At 37.7% G+C, this 21,593-nt stretch overlaps 1 protein-coding gene across 1 annotated transcript in view; it reads left to right on the top strand.

The window, feature by feature from the left end:
• LOC102832201 (transmembrane protease serine 11B-like protein-like) overlaps positions 1-21,593 on the top strand; it is a 74,755-nt gene that overhangs the window by 39,301 nt on the left and 13,861 nt on the right. Inside the window, exons 2-5 of the mRNA XM_006873785.1 lie at positions 3,873-3,997; positions 12,412-12,530; positions 12,629-12,696; positions 17,551-17,711. Of these exons, the coding sequence (XP_006873847.1) occupies positions 3,873-3,997; positions 12,412-12,530; positions 12,629-12,696; positions 17,551-17,711 (473 nt within the window). The remainder of the gene's footprint in view (positions 1-3,872; positions 3,998-12,411; positions 12,531-12,628; positions 12,697-17,550; positions 17,712-21,593) is intronic.

Raw genomic sequence — 21,593 nt, 5'->3', positions numbered from 1 at the left:
TTCTGATTATCAAACCATCAAAACTATGTCAAATGGGTACTATCTGCAAGTTTGAGCATTCTTATACATCTAACCTCACTTCATATCAGCTGGATACTTCACTCTCAGCTCTAACCCTCCATAGCCAAGTCCTTGTCCATGGGCTCAGGAGTCCCTAGATCTCACCACACTTCAAATCAACCAGCCCTTCCTCTTCTCCCTCTCATCTCCAGGTCAATGGGAGTCTATGGAACGTGGTTGAACTTAGCCCATTTCTTCATTGCTACCTTTCCCCCTTTTTCTACTCACCAGTAGACCAATGTGGTTGCCAGCAAGCTTACATGCCTGCTCATGTGCTCCCTTTGTGTTTCAGTCTTGGAGGGGGTAAAGTCAAATCATTTTTTACTAGCATTATTGACTTTCCATAATCCAGATCCCTCTGACCTATCTAGCTCCCATGATATAGTTGACTGATTCTCTTTGTCTTCATTCATTCCTTCCTTCAACAAATGTAATAAACACTGAGCTAGGCCCTGGGTATAAAAAACAAAATGACTGCCTCTAATCATAACATGCTTATAGATAGAAGTGGAAAGACTGACGTATAAATAATGGGCCAAAGAAGACTTTTGTGATGAGGATATGACAGAGTTTATTGGTGAAAATTGAGTGAAAGCTCAGTGTGTAGACTTGGGTAAACATTTTAATTAAAAAGAACTATAAGGAGCTCTGGTAGCGTGCGAATTGGGCTGCGAACCTTAAGGTCAGTGGTTCGAAACTACCAGTTGCTCCCCGGGAGAAAGATGAGGCTTTCTACTCCCGTAAGGGTTTACACCCTTGGAAACCTTGTACAGGGTCGCTATGGGTCAGAACTGACTTGCCGGCATTTAACAACAACTCACTATATGGAAGTCTAAAACACTTTGGTGTATCCAAAGAGTCATTGAAACAACTGGAAAATAGGTTACATGTTGAAGTGTGAGGAGAGGTTGACTTTAGATAAAGCCATAGTTTAATTACAGAAATTTGAGGGAAGGGTACAGATGAAGATAAATTCATAAATATGATGGTGGATTGTGAATATTCTCTTCTGATGCTGTCCATTATGTCAGTGATATAAGTAAGAAGTACAGTTTAATCAGACAAGATGCTGGAGGCTTGTACAAAACAACAGATGACAGATTTTTTTTTTAACTTTTTATTGTGAATTGAATGAAGGTTTATAGACAAGATCATAAGCTTTACATTCAGTGATTCATACCATGTGTTTCATCACAATTATTACAATCCTCTCCATGCAACAAGCCCTTCCTCTGGGTGGTTCTTTTTGCATTCCATCCATTTTCCTAACCCTTCTCAACCTTGCCCTTAGGAAAATGTTGCCCTTTTGACTTTGAATGACTGATAACAAGGTATTTGAATGATATCTTGTTAGTGTTGTTCTTTTGGAGGTGGTGTTCCATGGAGTCTGTTCTGACTTATAGCAACCCTGCATAGGGCTTCTGAGGTTGTATATCTTTATGGTAGCAGAAAGCCTCCTCTTTCTCCCTTGGAACAACTGGTACTTTAGAACTGCTGACCTTGAGGTTAGTAGCCCAGCTTACAGAAGATACTGGATTGTGGTGGTGATTGTATGCCACCACCTATAAACCTACCTACTGCTTGACTAAATATTAGACCATAAGGGTGAGTTCTTTTCTAGACCTGAAGGATGGTTGAGGGTCATAGTCACAGGTCCTTCGTCTTTTTCTGACAAGTAAATCTGTTGTTCTTTGTTTTTAATGAATAATTTTTATCTTTGTTCCTCTACCTGGGAATCTCTAATGTGATGTGTTTCAGGACAGTTGGTAGTGGTAGTCAGGCAATGTCTAGTTCTTCTAATCTTAGAGTTATGAAGAGTGATGTTCACAAGTTCCATTAGTTCGCTGGCTGGATGTTTTTAAAGTGCTTTTTTCTCCTGAAATCATCAACCCAATTTATATTTATCTAAGATCCTGGTGTGGTACTTGGTACTGTAAGATAAGCACTGGACTGCTAACCACAAGGTTGGCAATTCAAACCCACCACCCTTTCCTGTTTGTTGTTGTTGTTAAGTGCCATCATGTTGGTTCCTACTCATAGTGACCCTGTATAGAATTTCTGAGGAGCAGCTGGTTAACTTGAACCACAGACCTTGTGGTTCAAAGCAACTTCACAGTCTGACACATTAACCTAAAAGATGGGCTGCTAACCACAAGATCAGCAGTTGGAATATACCAGTATCCTCTTGAGATAAAGGTGAAGCTTCCTGCTTTTGTAAATAATCACAACTTTAGAAACCCCATACAGGGTGGCTATGAATGGGAACTGCTACAAACACTTCTATGATCTAATACATCAAACACTCTGCCACCTATACTATGTCTAACCTGAAAAACTTAACAAAGTCCCTTGACTAGTTTAAAATTTTTCAATACTTTCTCATGATCATCAAACATACTGAGAATCTGCATCACTGAGTTTCAAAGTTCAAGTTCCCAGGTCCTTCCTGAAATTTGAATCCAATAGGTCTGGGGTAGGATACTTCAATTTGCATATTAAACAAGCACCCTGGATGATTCTGATGAAGGTCATTGACAGTTCAAACCCACCAGCTGCTCCTCAGAAACCCTATACAGAGTCAATATGTGTCAGAACCAACTCAACAGCATTTAACAACATATAAGACAAAATTTCCATATCATGTGGTGTCATGTATCCTGTTGAACTTGTTGCTGCCTCTCTGTTCAACTTAATTTTTGGCCAACTCATGACCATTTGCTGCAACAAAATTGAATGACTGGTATTTTTCTGAGTGTTGCATGCTGTTAATGCTTTCTGGAATGTCCTTGCCACACTTTGGGAAATTAGCTAGTGAGCTGTTTTGACCTAATGTAACAATTTATGTTTGTGTTGTTTTTTGTATATAGTGTTGAGGAACCCTGTATATGGTTTTCAATGAGCAGCTGGTAAGCTTGAACTGCTGACCTTGCGGGTTAAATGACTTTGCAGTCCCGTGCATTAACCCACAAAGCCTCACCAGGACTCCTTATAGATAATAAAGACATAATAAATATTTTAGGATCCCGATCATATTCTTAAATATTATGATAAGCTTAGGTATAAAGAAAGGAGCTCTGGTAGCATAGTGGTTACGAGTCGGGCTACTAACCTCAAGGTCAGCAGTTTGAAACTACCAGTCATTCTGTGGGAGAAAGATGAAGCTTTCTGATCCCTAAGATTTACAGGCTCAGAAACACTACATAGGGTCTCTATGAGTCTGAACCAATTCCACAGCATACCACCATGACCACCAGACATAAAGAACTTCTTTCCATCTCCCTTTTGTTCCTCATTATGCAATGCTTTCATTTATTGTAGCTTTGTTCATATTCATTGGTCATAAGAGAGACCTCGATGTCAAATATAGGTAACTTGACACCAACTTGTGTACTGCTGAAAAATAATTCCAAAGTATAGATTCAGAGAGGTTCCATGGTGAACTTAAAGACAATCGCATGTCTTTTTCCTTCAAATGTCTTTTGCTGCTCCAAAAAATCCCCAACCCTATTGCACTCAAGCCTATTCCATCTCAAAACAACTCTATAAATCATAGTAGAATTGCTCCATAGAATTCCAAGGCTTTAAATCCTTAGGGAATCCTACTGCCACATTGTTCTTCCAAGTGACTGGTGAGTTTGAACTGTTCACCTTTATATTAGCAGCTGATCTCTTAAATACTGTGCAATCACTTTTCTGAAATTATGCTTAAATTCTAGAACTTCTAGGGGTGAATAAGAAGAAAGAAAGATAGATTTCAAATGACTACATTTTTTTTTCTGATATATTTTTATATTTATATCTTTTACTTGCAGGCCAGTCCCAGCTACTCCATCTTCTCGTACATCTTTGCCACTATGGATGATTGCCCTCATTGTGTTTGGGGTGTTGGCAATTCTAGGAATAACCATTGGCCTTCTGGTTCATTTTCTGGCAGTAGGTTTGTAAAGAATACATTTTTTTCTTAATGTCAGCTTGCCATAAGCTTTATTTGTATTTTTCAGAAGATAAAGGAACAATTGCAAACAATGAATTTTCTCCTTTTAAAATTATATAAATATAGTCTCTTTGTAAAACTGATGTTGTTGTTGTTGTTAGGTGCCATCGAGTCGGTACCGACTCATAGCGACCCTATGTACAACAGAACAAAACACTGCCCGGTCCTGGGCCAACCTCACAATTGTTGTCACACTTGAGCCAATTGATGCTGCCACTTTGCCAGTCCATCTCACTGGGTGTCTTCCTCTTTTTCTCTGACCCACCACCTTACCAAACATGATATCCTTCTCCAGTGATTGGTCCCTCCTGACAATATGTCCAAAGTATGAGAGAGATCGTTTGGCCATCCTGGCCTCCTAGGAGCACTCTGGCTGCACTTCTTCCAACACAGGTCTATTGGTTCTTATGGCAGCCCATGGCACTTTCAATATTCTTCTCCAACACCATAATTCAAAAGCATCAATTCTTTTATGGTCTTCCTTATAAAACATTAAAATTAAAGCCTTATAGAGAAGTATTAAAAAAGGAAGGAAGGAAAGAAAGAAGAATGGAAGGAAGTCATAGAAGAAAAAAGGGAAGGAGGGAGGAAGATAGGAAGAAAGGAAGAAAGAGATTAAACTCCCAGATCCCAGAAACATGCATAGTTAACTATTTGTCAAAGACTTTTGCAGACATCTTCATTAATATACACAGGTAAAAGAATGAATAGAAATATAGAATCATGAATGGTCGTGTATGCAGTAGAGTGACCCTGCATAGGGTTTCCGAGGCTGTAAATCTTCATGGGAACAGAAAGCCCCATCTTTCATTCGTGGAATGGCTGGTAGCTGTGAACTGCTGACCTTGAAGTTGTCAGCCTGACTTGTATCCACTACACTACCCCAGCTCCTTAGAATTATGAATAAGTAGATGAATAGTTTGTGTGATTGTTGAATGTTGTCCAGTTGGTTTCGACACGTAGCTACCTTGTATAGTGCATATGAGGTGAATTTGAACAGCTGACTTTGCAGTTCAACCTGACATTGCAGTAGAATTCTTATCCTACAGAGTCACACCAGTATGTGCATAAAAAGTAAATATACCAAGACAGTATTATAAGTGTAATTTTAGAATTAAAATACAAGAGTTATTTGAAGAAGAGAGCCTGAAGAATTGAGCTTCAACTAATTGTTTCTCCATAAAAAGGTATTGCTACAAAAATATCCCTTTAACATTAAAAAAGAAGAAGAAGAAGAAAGAATTAAAAGTGAGAAAAGTGAGGAGAGTTGTAGTTATGCTCTAAAACTGTGTTTTTCTTTCAGGCATTACTTCATATCCATCTAAAAACAAACATTTATGCTTCTAATTTTTCATCCAAACTTCCCAATGTTTTGTTAGCACAATTATTTATTTTTTCTGTTGTCATTGTTTATACCACTTCATTCTGGTTTGTAATGATGTTTTTGTTGTTATGTGCCATAACACTGCCTGGTCCTCCATCATCCTTAAAATTGTTGTTATGTTTGAGTCTAGTGTTGTAGCCATTGTCAATCCATCTTGTTGGGGTTCTTCCTCTTTTTTTGATGACCCTCCACTTTTCCAAGCATGATGTCCTTCTCCAGAGACTGGTCCCTTCTGACATGTGCAAAGAATGCAAGACAAAATCTCATTGTCCTTAATTTTAAGGTGCACTCTGGCTGTACTTCTTCCAACACAGATTTGTTTGTTTTACTGGCAGTCCATGGTACTTTTAATACTGTTATCTAACATTATAACTCAAATGCATTGACTCTTCCTTATTTATTGCCAACTTTCACATGCATATGAGGCAATTGAAAATACCATGCCTTGAGTCAGACACACTTTAGTTTTCATTGTGACACCTCTGCTCTTTGACACTGTAAGGAAATATTCTGCAGTAGATTTACCTAATGTAATACATTTATTGATTTTTTGATTGCTGCCACCATGATCAATGATTATAATAAAATGGTTGCCATCATTTAGTTTTGAATGTATAATCAAATGAAGCATATGATCTTTTTCCATGGTCCCCCCCCCCAAGTTACATATAATAAAACTTTACAGAGTCAAATAGGTAATCAGAGATTCTAATAAAAAATCCACTACACCTTCTTCTCATTTTTCACTGGAAATTTTTCACTATCAACTCTTTAGATGGAATGGTGGTGGTGGTGGTTATGTACCATGAAGTAGATTCTGACTCATAGCAACCCTGTATAGGGTTACTGAGCCTGCAAATCTTTACTAGAGAAGAAAGCCTTATCTTTCTACCATGGACTTAAAATTTTCTATGATGGGGGTTCCCTATTAATTATGCTTTTATAGGTTATTGCAACTGATAATTATAAAGTGATGTGGCACTGTGGGATAATGCACTGTACTGCAAGGTTGGTTTTAACCACAAGGTTGGCAGTTCAAATTCACCAGCTGCTCCTTGGAAAACCTATACAGGGTTGCTATGAGTCTGGACTGACTCAAAGGCACTTATCAACAACAACAACAACAGTACAACTAGGCCGTTCTGTTGAGACAACTAAAATTATGAGTTTATTTTGGTATTTCTCTGGATTTTCAGAATTTCCAGATGGAGAAAAATATTCTATTGTTCTGTATTGATATAATCCTTGCTATTAGCTTTCTGGATTATGTAAAGAAGAACATAGCAACAGGATTGGAGGAAGACTCATGAACAAGCTGCAATATGCAGATGATACAACCTTGCTGCTGAAAGTGAAGAGGACTTAACATACTTAGTGATGGAGATCAAAGAGCACAGTCTTCAGTATGGGATGTACCTCAATGCAAAGAAAAAAAAAAAGTCCGTACTACTAGACCAATAAATAACTCATGATTAATAGAGATAAGATAGAAATTGTCAAAGACTTCATTCTTCTCAGATCAACTATCAACACTAAAGCATCAGTCAAGAAATCAAACAGTATATTGCATTAGGCAAATCGGCTGCACAAACCTTTTTAAAGGGTTCAATAGCAAAGATGTCAATTTGAGAACTATGGTGCACCCTACCCAAGTCATGGTACTTTCAGTAACCTCATATGCATTGAATAAGGAAGGCCATAGAAGAATTGATGCGTTTGAGTTATGGTGTTGGGGGAGGACATTGCCATGGACAGCCAAAAGAACAAATAGATCTGTGTTAGAAGTACAACGAGAATGCCCTTTAGAAGAGAGGATGACCAGACTTCATATCTCATATTTCAGATATATTGTCAAGAGGGACCAGTCCTGGGAGAAGGACCTCATGTTTGGTAAAGTGGAGGGTCAGTGAAAAAGAGGAAATCCACCAAATGAGATGGATTGGCACAGTGACCATAGCAATGGGCTCAAGTGTGGCAGTGATTATGAAGTTGGTGCAAAACCAGGCAGTGTTTCATTCTGTTGTGCATAAGGTTGCTATGAGTCGGTACTGTCTTGATTGCACCTAACAACAGTGACAACAATTAGCTTTCAGGGATTATTGTTGTTGTTGTTAGGTGCCATTGACTCAATACTAATGCATAGTGACCCTGTGCACAACAACACAAAACACTGCCTGGGCCTGGGCCAAGCTCACAATTGTTGCCATGCCTGAGCCCATTGCTGCTCTCACTGTGCCAATCCATCTAGTTGGGGATCTTCCTCATTTTCTCCAACCCTCCACTTTACCAAACACATCCTTCTCCAGTTACTGGTCCCTCCTGATAATATGTCTGAAGTACAAGAGATAAAGTTTGGCCATTCTGGCTTCCTCGGATTAAGTTGGAAAAAAAGTTTTATAAACTTTGAGTTTGGTATTGTTGTTGTTGTTGTTGTTGTTATGTGCCATCGAGTCGGTTCCGACCCATAGCGACCCTGTATAGGGTTTCCGAGGGTGTATACCTGCTTTTAATTGTGTTGGTCTCTTTGATCTACAAACTTTAGTAATTGGAGGATACATTGAGAAATACCTATTCCCACCAATATTCTTTGTTTTAATGCTTTTGTGATCCATGGGCATATATTATCTACCAACATTTTCAGTCTCACAGGTTTCTTGGGAATTTGCTATTCCAATTGCAGTATATGCTACTACCTTGCAGGGACCTGTATAATTGTGTGAATAGGCCTCACCCCACAAATCTCACCACCAGAGTCTACTTGGGAAATACGTGTTCCACAAAATTAGATCAAAATCCATATTACATTTTAAAAGTTTCCTCCTTGATTTTAGGATGCATTCCACTACTGAAGACACATGATTTTAATGAAAAAAATTTAAAACAGAAAATAATTTTGTCATGAAATGGTTAATCTCAGTTCCACCCCTATGTCTAGATATGTGTGGGCCACCTGTTTGTTGCACTTTGGTGCAAAAGAACATATATATTTGGTTTTTACACTTCTGCCTTTGGGTTTAGGTTTCACAGGTCTGTTAAATCAGTTAACACTCACCTACCTGCCTCCAGCTTTCACAACGCTGTTATTATCCCCTCTCCCCTTATCATTGTCCTGTGGGTTCACTTGTTCAAAACAAAAAGCAAAAAGGCTTTATTACCAGTTTAAGAGGACTTGGAGGAAAGAAACACATTTAAATACATTTATTAAATCCTTCCGACTCAACTCCTAGTGTGGCATCGTAGGGTCAGTACTGGATTGCGAACCACAAGATTAGCAGTTCAGATCCACCAGCTACTTCTCGAAAACCCTATCCAGGGTTATTATGAGTAGGAATTGACTTGATGGCACTTAACAATAACAGCAAAATAACTGGTTCAATGACAAGATTCTTGAGTTATTTATTTTAATTAGTATACATGTTGAGTATGAATCTTCTTAAAGTCATTCCTTTTGATTTTAAACTACTGGCTGTCATTCCTGTAATTTATGCTCTGGACTGCAAAGTCAGTTTGAACCACAAAGTAGGCAGGTCAAGTTCACCAGCAGCTCCTCTGAAACCCTATACAGGGTCGCTCTGGGTTGGAACCAACTCAGTGGCACTTAGCAACAACACCAGGATGCACTACAATGACTTTCTGTGGCTTTTATATTTCTCAGACCACTTGGATAGGCAAAAATATTTTATTCTATATTATATTTTCCTTAAAATGTCGTAAACTTTCTCCATTGTCTTTTGGCATTTGTTGTTGTTAAGTACCATTGAACTGGTTCTGACTCATAGTGAACCTATGTAGGGTTTCTGAAAAGTGGCTGCTGGTTTTGAAACACTGATGTTGTGGTTCAAGCCAACCTTGCAGTCCAGTGCATTATCCTGCAGCACCACACCAGCACTCCTTTGGCATTTGGTGGTGGTAGTTAGTGGTGGTTATGTGCTGTGGAGTTGATTCTGACTCATAGCGACCCTGTACAGGGTTTCCGAGGCTGTAAATCTTTAGGGTAACAGAAAACCTTGTCTTTCTCCCACGGAACAGCTGGTAGTTTCGAACTGCTGACCTTAAGGTTCACAGCCTGATTCGTAACCACTACATTACTAGAGTGCCTTTGGCATTTAGTATAGTTTAAAAAATGGGATCCTGGTTATACAGTGGGTTAAGCATTGGACTTACCCACCACCCAATCTGCTCTGAAGATCAAAGACCACAGTCTTTGGCATAGGTTACACCTCAATGTAAAGAAAACAAAAATCCTCACCACTGGATCAATAAATCACAAGGAGCTCTGGTAGTGCAGTGGTTACGAATCAGGCTGCTAACCTCAGGGTGAGCAGTTCAAAACTGCCAGCTATTTCGTGGGAGAAAGAGGAGGCTTTCTGCTCCTGTAAAGATTTACAGCCTCACAAACCCTGTGCAGGGTCGCTGTGAGTTGGAACCGACTCCACGGCACATAACAACAACAACAAATGGAAAAAAGTTTGAAATTAGCAAAGACTTCATTTTTCTTGGATCAACCATCAACACTCATAGAAACAGTAGTCAAGAAATCAAACAACATATTGCATTAGATAAATCTGTTGCACAAGACCTCTTTAAAATGTTCAAGAGCAAAGATTTCAGTTTGAGGACTAAGATATGCCTGACCCAAGCCATGGTATTTTCAATAGCCTAATATGCATGTGAAAGTTTAACAGTGAATAAGGAAGACATTGGAGAATTGATGTATTTGAGTTATGGTGTTGCAGAAGAATATTAAAAGTCCATGGACTATCCAAAGAACAAACAGATCTGTGTTGGAAGAATGCTCGTAAGAAACCAGGATACCCAGATTTCATCTAGCGTACCTTGGACGTAATATCAGAAGGGACTAGTACCTGGAGAAGGATCTCCTGTTTGGTAAAATGAAAGGTCAGCAAAAAAGAAGAAAACTCCCAACGAGATGAATTGGTACATTAGCAGCAGCAATGGACTCTAGTATAGCAAGGATTGTGAGCTTGGCCCAGGACCTGGCAGTGTATTATTCTGTTGTGCATAGGGTCTTTACGAGTGGGTGGCATCTAACAGCAACAGTCTGTTCTGTGGGAAACAGATGACACTCTTAACTTCTGTAAAGATTTAAAGTCTTAGAAGCTCAAAGGAGCAGTTCTGTTTTGTTCTAAGGGTCATTATGGTTTGAAGTAGACTCAATGGTAATGAGCTATTGTTAAAAAGAAGAGCACAACTTTTCCCTCTTGAAAACATAAATATAACTTATTTTGTCATTTTTTTCCTGCTTGAATGGTGGTGGCAGTGGTGGTGATGGTGGGCCACGAAGACAATTTTGACTCATAGCAACCCTATACAGGGTTTCTGAGACTGTAAATCTTCATGGGAGCAGAAAGTCTCATCTTTCTTCTGCAGTGCAGCTGGTAGATTCTAACTGCTGACCTTGGGATTAGCAGCCCTGTTTATAACACACTATGCTGCCATGGTTCACTCTCCTTGAATATTTATAGGATATTGTGTTTATTGGATTTACGAATCCAACTGGTCTTCGTTTTATGTTCATCCTGCACAAACAGTTCTTAGAACACAATGGGCCCATTTAAGCTAGCAATTCAAATTATATTGTTCAGTTCTTTTTTCAGGAACATCGGTTATACATTTGTTGTGTTTGCTTTTCTTCCCATGTTGCTGATTCCCTCAAAAGTAATTTTATATTATTTTAATTTCCATTCTATTTTGTTTATTTTCTTCAGATAACAAGGTTTTCTATTTATATGTCTGATATCTCCAATGTGACTTTTATATCGATAGTATTATTTATCACTTCAATTGCTTTACTGAATCTAGTGATTTTCTTCACTAAACTATTATTAAGCATTTTCGTCTACAATGCTCATAGTTTTAAGACTATTATTGTTAGGTGCCGTCAAGTTGCTGTTAACACATAGTGACATTATACCCAACAGAAACAAATGCCGACTGCTGCTGTACCTTTCTCACAATTATTGGTGTCTCTGTGCTCATTGTTGTTGTCACTGTGTCAATCCACCTCATTGGGTTCTTCTTCTTTTTTACTATCCCTTTTGGGACTGGTCTCTCCTGACAACATGTCCAGCGAATGAGAGGCAAAGTCCCACCATCCTTACTTGTAAGGAGTGTTCTGGCTGATTTATTTGGTACTTACAATATTTTTTGCCAACATCATAATTCAAATGCATCAATTCTTCTACAGCCTTCCTCATTCATTGTCCAATTCCACATGCATATGAAGCTATTGAAAATATTATGGCTTGGGTCAGGCACACCTTAATCCTCAAACTGATATCTTTGGTCTTTAACACTTTAAAGAGGTCGTTTGTAGTGCAAAATGTTGTTTGATTTCTTCACTGCTGCTTCCATGAATATTGATTTTGGATCCAAGCAAAATGATGGCTTTGGAAATTTTAATCTGTTCTACTTTTATCATGATGTTATTAATTGGTCCAGTGGTGAGGATTTTCATTACATTAAGGTGCAATCCATAATGACAAGGTTTTGCTGCTAGTTAAAAGGTTTTTACAGACCCATGTTTTCAGATAGATCTCCAACTTCTCTTTCTAGTTTGTCTTCATCTGGAAACTCTGCTGAAATTTGTTCACTATGTATGCACAATTGATTTTGCTGATATTTAAAACACTGGTGCTTTGCTGTAGGATAAGCACTGAACCTCAAGGCCATTTGAATTGCAAGGGTGGTGATTCAAACTCAGCTTCTCCGAAACCCTATATAGTGTCGCTATGAGTCGGAACTGACTTGACCGCAATTAACAGAAGCAACACACAAGCCACTATAGTATTACTAAGTGTTGGACAAGTGATAATGTGCCAGCAGGATACATAATGGTTTATAAATATCTAATATGAGCACAGTACTTACTAGTTGATATTAATATATTGATATATCTGGATTTGAAGCTTACTTAATTTAAATAATTTTTGGATTTTTTTTTATTTCATAGAAAACAGGACCTACTATTATCAAGGTAGCTTTAAAGTGTTGAATATCCCATATAATAGCAATTATAAAAGAGAGACTTCACAAGAAACTAACCGACTTAGCAAAATTCTTGAGACCAAGGTAAGTTAGCATTTTCCCATTATTTGTTTCATTGTATATTCTCTAAAATATAAACATGTCATTGGAATTCTACGTGTGACTCTTTTCTCTTATAACAGATGATGGATGCATTTGACAATTCTGATATTTACAGACAATATATCAATTCTCAAGTCATCACATTGGTGTAAGTAACTAACATTACCATTCAGAAAAGTGATCAACCCACCATGCATTAAACTATACTTCAGTTTCCACTGTAGTGAGTCTATTCATATTTTACAGTCATTATCTGATAAGTCACTAATACTCACTATTATCTCAAAGCCTAGTTAATCAATATGCAACTGAATACAAGAATAAGCTATCACATTGGATTTATTAGATCTACTGAGAATGCATTCATTTCTAAACAGCAGATAATTATTTATCCTTATAGTTTAAGTTTTTATGTTTGTAAACATTTGACCAATATTTTATACTTAAAACATTTTCATTTGTTGTTGTTATTCTTATGTGTTGACAACTTGGTTCCGACTCATAACGAAATTATGTGCAACAGAACACAACACTGCCTGGTCCTTTGACGTCCACAATCAGTGTGATGTGTGAGCCAATTGCAGTTGTCACTGTGCCAGTCCATCTCATTGGGGCTATTCTTCTTTTTTTGCTGACCCTCCAGTTTACCTTTCATGATGTCCTTCTCCAGGGACTGGTCTTCCTGATAATATGTCCGAAATATGAGAGACAAAGTCTGGCCATCCTGGCTTCTAAAGAGCACTCTGGCTGTACTTCTTATAACACAGATTTATTTGTTTTAGAAGTCCATTGTACTTTTAATATTCTCCTCCAACACCATAACTCAAATACATCAATTCTTCTATGATTTTCCTTGTTCATTGTTCAACTTTCACATGTATGTGAAGCTACTAAAAATAGATCAGGAGCACCTTAGCCCTCAAACATCTTTGTTCTTAAGCACTTTAAAGAGGTCTTGTGCAGCAGATTTGCCTAGTGCAATAATAGGTCATTTGATTTCTTGACTCTTGATTCCATGAGTATTGACAGTGGACCCAAGCAAAATGAAGCCTTTGACAAATTCAATCTTTTCTCCAATAATCATGAAGTTTTTTAAAAATTGGTTTAGTGGTATGAATTTTTGTTTCCTTTACATTGAAGTGCAACCTATACTGAAGGCTGTGATCTTAGATTTTCATCAGTAAGTATTTTAAGTCTCTTTGCTTTTGGTAAGGAAGGTTGTAGCAACTGCATATTACAGATTGTTAATGAGTCTTCCTCCAATACTCATGTCACATGTAATCCATTTTTTTGGATTATTTTCTCAACATGCAGATTGAATATGTATGATGAAAGAATACAACCCTGGCAGACAGCTTTCCTGATTTTATACCATTCAGCCTTCCCTTGCTCTGTTCAAATGTGTGCCTCTTGGTCTACGTACAGGTTCCTGAAAAGTGCGATTAAATGTTCCAGGATACTCATTTTTTTTTTTTTTTTTAAATGTTGTCCTTAGCTTGTCATGATCCATAGAGTTGAAAGCATTTGCACGGTCAGTAAACAACACATAAACATCTTTCTGATATTCTCTGCCTTCAGCCAAGATCCATTCATGATATCCCTCATTCATTAATGATATACTTCATTCCATGTCCTCATCTGAATCTGGCTTAAACCTCTGACAGTTCCTTGTCAATATACTGTTGCAATCCTTAGAATTATCTTGAGCAAAATTTTACTTGCATGTGATATTAATGATAATTTATGACTATATCCATATTCCAGTGGGTCACCTCTCTTTGGAATGGGCACAGATAGGGATCTCTTCCAATCAGATGGCCTGGTAGCTGTCTTCCAAATTTCTTGACATAGATAAGTGGGGTACCTACAGTGTTGCACAAGTTGGTTGAAAGATTTCAATTTGTGTATCATCAACTCCCAGAGCCTTGTTCTTTGCCAATGGCTTCAGTGCACCTTGGGCATCTTCCTTCAGTATAATTTCTTTTTGATTGTATGTTAGCTCTTGAAATGGTTGAACATCAACCATTTCTTTTAGGTACAGTGACTCTCTCTGCATTTCTTCCATCTTCTTTTGATGTTTTCTGTGTAATTCAATATTTTGCCTGTAGAATTATTCAATATTACAAGTCTAGGCTTGAAGTTTTTCTTCACTTCTTCGGCTCGAGAAATGCTGAATGTGTTCTTCCCTTTTGGTTTTCTAACTCCAGGACTTTTCACATTTCATTATAATACTTGACTTTGTCTTCTCAAGCTGCCTTTTGAAATTTCCTGTCTAGCTCTTTTACTTCCTCATTTCTTTCATTGACGTTAGCAACTCTATGCTGTAGAGCACGTTACAGAGTCTCTTCTGACATCCATTTTGGGCTTTTCCTTCTTTCTTGTCTTCTTAATGACTTTTTGCTTTCTACCTATATGATGTCCTTGATGTCATCCCACAAGTCTTTTGGTCTTTGGTCATTAGTGTCTAATACATCTAATCTGTTCTTGACATGATCTATGAATTCACATGGGATATGATCAAGGCAAAATTTTGGCTCTCATGGACATTTAAAATATTTTTAGCCTTAAGCTACTTGCAGATGAGCAATTTATGGTCTAGTCCACAGTGGCTTTGACCTGATTTTGATTGATGATATGGAGCTTTCCCACCATTTCTTCACATAGATACAGTCAATTTAATTTCTATATATTCCATTTGGTGAGGTTTATGTGTATAGTTTTCTTCATGTTGTTTAAAAAAGGTACTTGCAATGATTATATTATTGGTCTTGCAAAATTTTATCAACTGATCTCCAGCATGATTTCTATCATCAACCTCATATTTTCCAACTACGTATCCTTTCTCTTTGCATTCCTTTGCAGCCTAATCATCAGTAATTACCAATGCTTCTTGATTGAATGTTTGTTCAATTTCCAAGCGAAGAAGTTGGTAGAATTTTTCAATTTCATCATCACTGGCTTTAGTTTGTTGGTGCATAAATTTGAATAACAGTGATATTAACTTATTTTCCTTGCATGTGTGTGGAAATTTTCCTATCACAAGCATCAGTATACTTCAAGATAGATCTTGTAATGTTCTTTTTGATAATGAATGCAATGTTATTCCTTTTCAATTTATCATTCCTAGCATAGTAAACCATATGATTGTCAGATTCAAAATGGCAAATACCAGTTTATTTCCACTCACTAATGCCTAGGAGATCAATCTTTATGCATTCCAATTCATTTCCAACAATTTCCAATTTTCATAGATTCATACTTTGTACAATCCATGTTTCAATTATCAATGCCTGTACCATAAATATAGACCCCATTTTCTTTTGTTTTTCTGATTAGAAATGAGCTAAATATCTTGTGGAACTGCCCCTAGAGTGTATCTACATGAGGGATAACTTCCATTCTCCATAATGCTAGAAGAGTGTATCGACATGAGGTATAACTTCTGTTTTCTGTAAGGAGAAATAAACTGTTTCTGCTGTGTTCCAGAAAATATGGGTGTGGAGCAGCATGGAATAATAGAGAAAGACCTAAAACTGGAGTTATACTACTAGTCTAACTTACTAGTCTTACTACTACTAGTAAGTTAGACTACTTGTCTAAGTACTAGTCTAACTTACTAGTCTTAGAACCTTGAGAGAGTCACTATACCTCTTCAAGTCTATTCTCCCATCTATGAAACATTAATAACACCTACCCTTGCCCCCTCAGTTGTGTAAATGATTACTGAAAGGTTGGAGGTTCAAGTCCACTCAGAGACACCTCAGAAGAAATATCTGTCAATGTTCTTTAAAACAATCAGCCACTGAAAATCCTACGGACCACAGTTCTAGTCTGACAAACATAGGGTTGCCACAAGTCAGAAGCCACTCAATGGCAACTGCTTTGCCTTCCTCATAGGAAGGCACTCAGGATCAAAGGTGACGGTGGGTATGAGATCATTTGCAAATAATATATACATTTGAAATGAAGCCTATTAGCTATTTTTGCCCCCATCAGTGTCACCAGACTATTTATTCATTCTTGTTCCCCTCTTCTTGGGACTCATGAGATTCTTGGATTTGCAGAATGAATTTAGGTTTCAGTCAGCATTATCCTTGAGGGTCTGTTGTACTGCTGGACTAAAATAAAAGACTAAAATTGATGGATCCAAGTGCATCTCAAAAGTAGCTGCAACCACAGAAAGCTTCTGTTTTGTTTTTCTATTCATGCATCAGGTTCCTCCAGATAAAGTTAGGGAAAAAGGTCACAGGACAAAATTTGTCACTTTGGTACATTCTACTATAGAAATCAAATTGTGAGAGCTGAGGACCTATAATATAATTTTAAATTTGTATTAAAAATGTTGTGCATCCCTTGTTGCTGTTGAGTGTTGTCAAGTTGATTCAAACTCACAGTGAGCCTAAAGGAAAGAGTAGAATGGCCCTACAGGGTTTTCTAGGTTGTAAACATTCCAGGAACAGGTTGCCAAGATTTTTTTTCTAGTGAAGCAGCTGTAGGATTTGAACTGTCAAAATTTTTGTTAGTTACTGAGAGCTTAACCATCATGCTACCAATGTTCCTTCAGGCATCACTTAAAATAGATTGCCATTAAGCTGATTTCAACTCAGAGTAATTCTATAAGAAAAAATAGAACTGCACCATAGTGTTTTCAAGGCTGTAAATTTTTATGAAAATAGATTTTCTTTCTTCCATGGAGTGACTAAAGGGTTTGAATCACCAATCTTTCAGTTAGAAGCTGAGTGCTTTAACCACTGCTCCACTAGGGCCCCTTTAGGTATAATAAAGTAGACTGAGATCTACTTGACAGTTCCTACATGTCTACTGGCCAAGCTTTCAGGTCGCTAGTCTTTACCAATTCCAAACAATTCTAGCCTGAACACCACCGTCAGAAGAATCTATCCAACCACAGTTTTATACAATTAAAAGATTAGGGAAAGAGGTAAAAAAATGCTGTTTTTTGGAAATATATAAAAATGGTGTCATTGTTTTTTATTTTTTCTAGTCCTGATAGCAATAGTGTGACAGCTCAGATATGGCTGGTATTCAAGGGATCCAGAGCAATGAAGGAAAATACAAAAAGAAGAATTGAAAGCATTTTATATCAGATGCTGAGTAACCATTCAGGATCTGTGACTACAGATCCTAAATCTCTTAGAATTCTAGGTAAGTGTATGTATCCAATGGAAGCACTAGTATTTTCATCATTTTATCTCTAAGACATACCTCAAATACCAGACATAAACACCATATCTTTAAAACATAAGCTTTACTAATCGAGTAAGTCATTATTTTAGATCAGAGTAATTATTTGTATTTGATATTTTTAAAAGCACATTCAGACCACAACAATTCCATATTTTATCATTGGTTCTGTGAAAATAAACAAAACAATTGTTCTCTCATTCTATAGGGACATTATGACTTTAAACTGTTCTTATAAGTAACCATATATCTTTCTATTGTTTTGATAATCTCCCCAAACTTAAAAAAAATAGCATTGGGTCTCTGTTATCAGTAGACCACATTTTAAAGTTATTTTTCTATTTTGGTTTGTTGGTGGAGCCTTCCTACTTTTCTAAGAAAAGATATTGATAGTTTTCTGCTCAATAGGATTAAGTCAAAAAGTATTGCTACTGTGTTCTCATTCATACATGCACAGGTTTACTCCAAATGACACATATTTATATATGACTCTGTTATCACTGGATGGCTGTGGACAAATTATCTCAATATTACACTTATTCCCCATTGGGTGTCTTCCAAAAATTATACTTTTTGTGCTGTGGAAGACAATGAATTTGAATTCAGGATTAATATCAAATTGTTAACAAAACTCAAGATGTTCTCTCCTAATCCTATCAATCCTGGTATAATCCTATCAATCCTGATATAATCAAGATATATATAAGATATAATCAAGATACAATCAAGATGTTCTCTCCTAATCCTATCAATCCTGGTACAATCAAGATAAGCTTTCCCAAGATGGCTACAATCCTACATTGACAGAGAACTTCCAGAGGTTCAAGCTGGATTCAGAAGAGGCCGTGGAACGAGAGATATCATTGCTGATATCCGATGGATCTTGGTTGAAAGCAGAGAATATCAGAAGGATGTTTACTTGTGCTTTATTGACTATGCAAAGTCTTTCGATTGTGTGGATCATGACAAGCTATAGACAACATTGGGAAGTATGAGTATTCCAGAACACTTAATTGTACTTCTAAGAAATCTGTACCTAGACCAAGAAGCAGTTGTTCGAACAGAACATGGGAACACTGAATGTTTTAAAATTGGGAAAGGTGTGAGACAGGGTTGTATTCTTTCACCATACTTATTCAACCTGTATGCTGAGCAAATAATACGAGAAGCTGGGTTCTATGAAGAAAAACGTGGCATCAGGATTGGAGGAAGACTCATTAACAACCTGCGATATGCAGATGATACAGCCTTGATCGCTGAAAGTGAAGAGGACTTAAAACATTTACTTATGAAGATCAAAGAGCACAGCCTTCGATATGGATTACATCTCAATGTCAAGAAAACAAAAATCCTCACCACTGGACCAATAAACAACATTCTTATCAATGGAGAAAAGATTGAAGTTGTCAAGGATTCATTCTTCTTGGATCAACTATCAACACTCACGGAAGCAGCAGTCAAGAGATCAGACGACGTATTGCACTGGGCAAATCTGATGCACAGGAACTTTTTAAACTATTGAAGAGCAGAGATGTCAGCTTGAGGACTAAGGTGGGCCTGACCCAGGCCATGGTGTTTTCAATAGCCTCATATGGATGCGAAAGCTGGACAGTGAATAAGGAAGATCGTAGAAGAATTGATGCCTTTGAGTTGTGGTGTTGGAGGAGAGTACTGAAAGTGCCATGGACTGCCAAAAAAAAACAATAGATCTGTTTTGAAAGAAGTGCAGCCAGAGTGCTCCTTGGAGGCCAGGATGGCTAAGCTTCGTCTCTCCTACTTTGGACATGTTGTCCGGAGGAAACAATCATTGGAGAAGGATGTCATGCTGGGTAAGGTGGAGGGTCAGAGAAAAAGAGGAAGACCCCCAACGAGATGGATCAGCCAGGTGGCATCATTGATGGACTCAAGTGTGGCAGCGGTAGTGAGGTTGGCCCAGGATCGGACATTGTTTTCGTTCTGCTGTGCATGGGGTCGCTATGAGTCGGTTCCGACTCAATGGCACCTGACAACAACAACATCATGTGGGACAAGGTCTTGCAGAAGGATATCATGTTTGGTAAAGTGGAGGGTTGGAGAAAAAGAGGAAGACCCCAGTGAGATGGATTTTCACAGTGTCAGCAGCAGTGGGTTCAACTGTAGCAATTATTTTGAGGTTGGCCCAGGACCGGACAGTGTTTCATTTTGTTGTACATAAGGTCGCTATGAGTCAGTATCAACTTGATGGTACCTAACAACAACAACATGGAAAGACATAGTGGAAAAGCCCCATATATCAGCCACAAAAAGGCCAGGAGCAGACTGTAGAATCAATGGCTCATATGTAAGTTCAGCTTGAAACTGAACAAGTCAACTATAGGCAAAATATATCCCACCTGAATTTAAAATTTAATCTAAAGAATAGATTTGATGTATTAGACACAAATGACTGAAGACTAGAAGAATTGTGGGATTACATCAAGAACATCATACAGAAAGAAAGCAAAAGGTCATTAAGAAGATGAGAGACAAGGAAAAGACCAAATGTGTGTCAGAAGATACTCCTAAACATTTCAATATATGAAAGAGATGTTAAAGCAATGAAAGAAATGAGGAGGTAAAGAGCTGAACAGAAAATTTCAAAGAGCAGTTTGAGAAGACAAAATCAAGTATTATGATGGAATGTGCAAGACCTGGTATTAGAAAACCATAAGGGAAGAAGACATTCAGCATGTCTCAAATTGAAGAAGTGAAGAAAAAAATCAAGCTAATATTAAAGGATTTTATAGACAAAATATTTAACAATGTTGAAAGCATCAAAAGAAGATGGAAGGAATACACAGTCACTGTACACACCCCCAAAGAAGTGGATGATGTTTATCCATTTCAAAAGATAGCATATAATCAAGAGTCAATAGTACTATGGAAGAAGACTAAGGTGTACTAAAGGCATTGGGAAAGAACAAGACTCTGGAAATTGATGGAACACAAATTGAAATATTTTAACAAATTTATTCAGTACTTCCACAACTTGTCTGTCAGTTTGTTGTACTGTGGTAATTTGTGAGTTGCTGTGATTCTGCAAGCTATGCCACTAATATTTCAAATATCAGCAGGGTCACACCCATGATGGACAGGTTTCAGATGAGCTTCTAGACAAAGACAGACTAGGAAGAAGTAGTGATGGACTACTGCTGAATATTTAGTCACTGAAAACCTTATGAATATCAGAGAAACACTGTCAGATACAGTGCTGGAAAACGAGACCTTCCGGTTGGAAGGCACTCAAAACGCGACTGGGGAAGAGCTGCCTCCTCAAAGTAGAGGTGATCATGATGACGTGAATGAAGTAAAGCCCATGGAGGTAAAGACTGTGGGATCTGCATTTGCTGATGGGGCACAACTCAAAATGAAGAGAAACAGCTGTAAACATCCATTAATAATCAGAACATGGAATGTACGAAGCATGAATCTAGGAAAATTGGAAATTGTCAAAGATGAAATGGAATGCATAAACATCGATATCTTAGGCATTAGTGAGCTGAGATGGACTGGTATTAGCCATTTTGAATCTGTCAACCACATGGTTTACTATGAGGGGAAATGACAAATTGAAAAGGAATGATGTTGCATTCATTGTTAAAAAGAACATATCCAGATCAGTCATGAGGTACAATGCTATCTATGATAGGATAATGTTGATGTGAATACAGGGTAGACCAGTTAATACTACTAGTATTTAAAATTATGCCCAACAACTGTAGCGTTGTGATTACGAATCAGGCTGCGAAACGCAAGGTCAGCAGTTCAAAACTACCAGCTGTTCCGTGGGAGAAAGATAAGGCTTTCTGCTCCCATAAACATTTA

Source organism: Chrysochloris asiatica, unplaced genomic scaffold (genome assembly GCF_000296735.1).
Source record: "Chrysochloris asiatica unplaced genomic scaffold, ChrAsi1.0 scaffold00254, whole genome shotgun sequence".
In the NCBI taxonomy this organism is placed as follows: domain Eukaryota; kingdom Metazoa; phylum Chordata; class Mammalia; order Afrosoricida; family Chrysochloridae; genus Chrysochloris; species Chrysochloris asiatica.
Note: the sequence above shows the minus strand (reverse complement) of the source record. Positions and strands in the feature narration are given on the sequence as shown.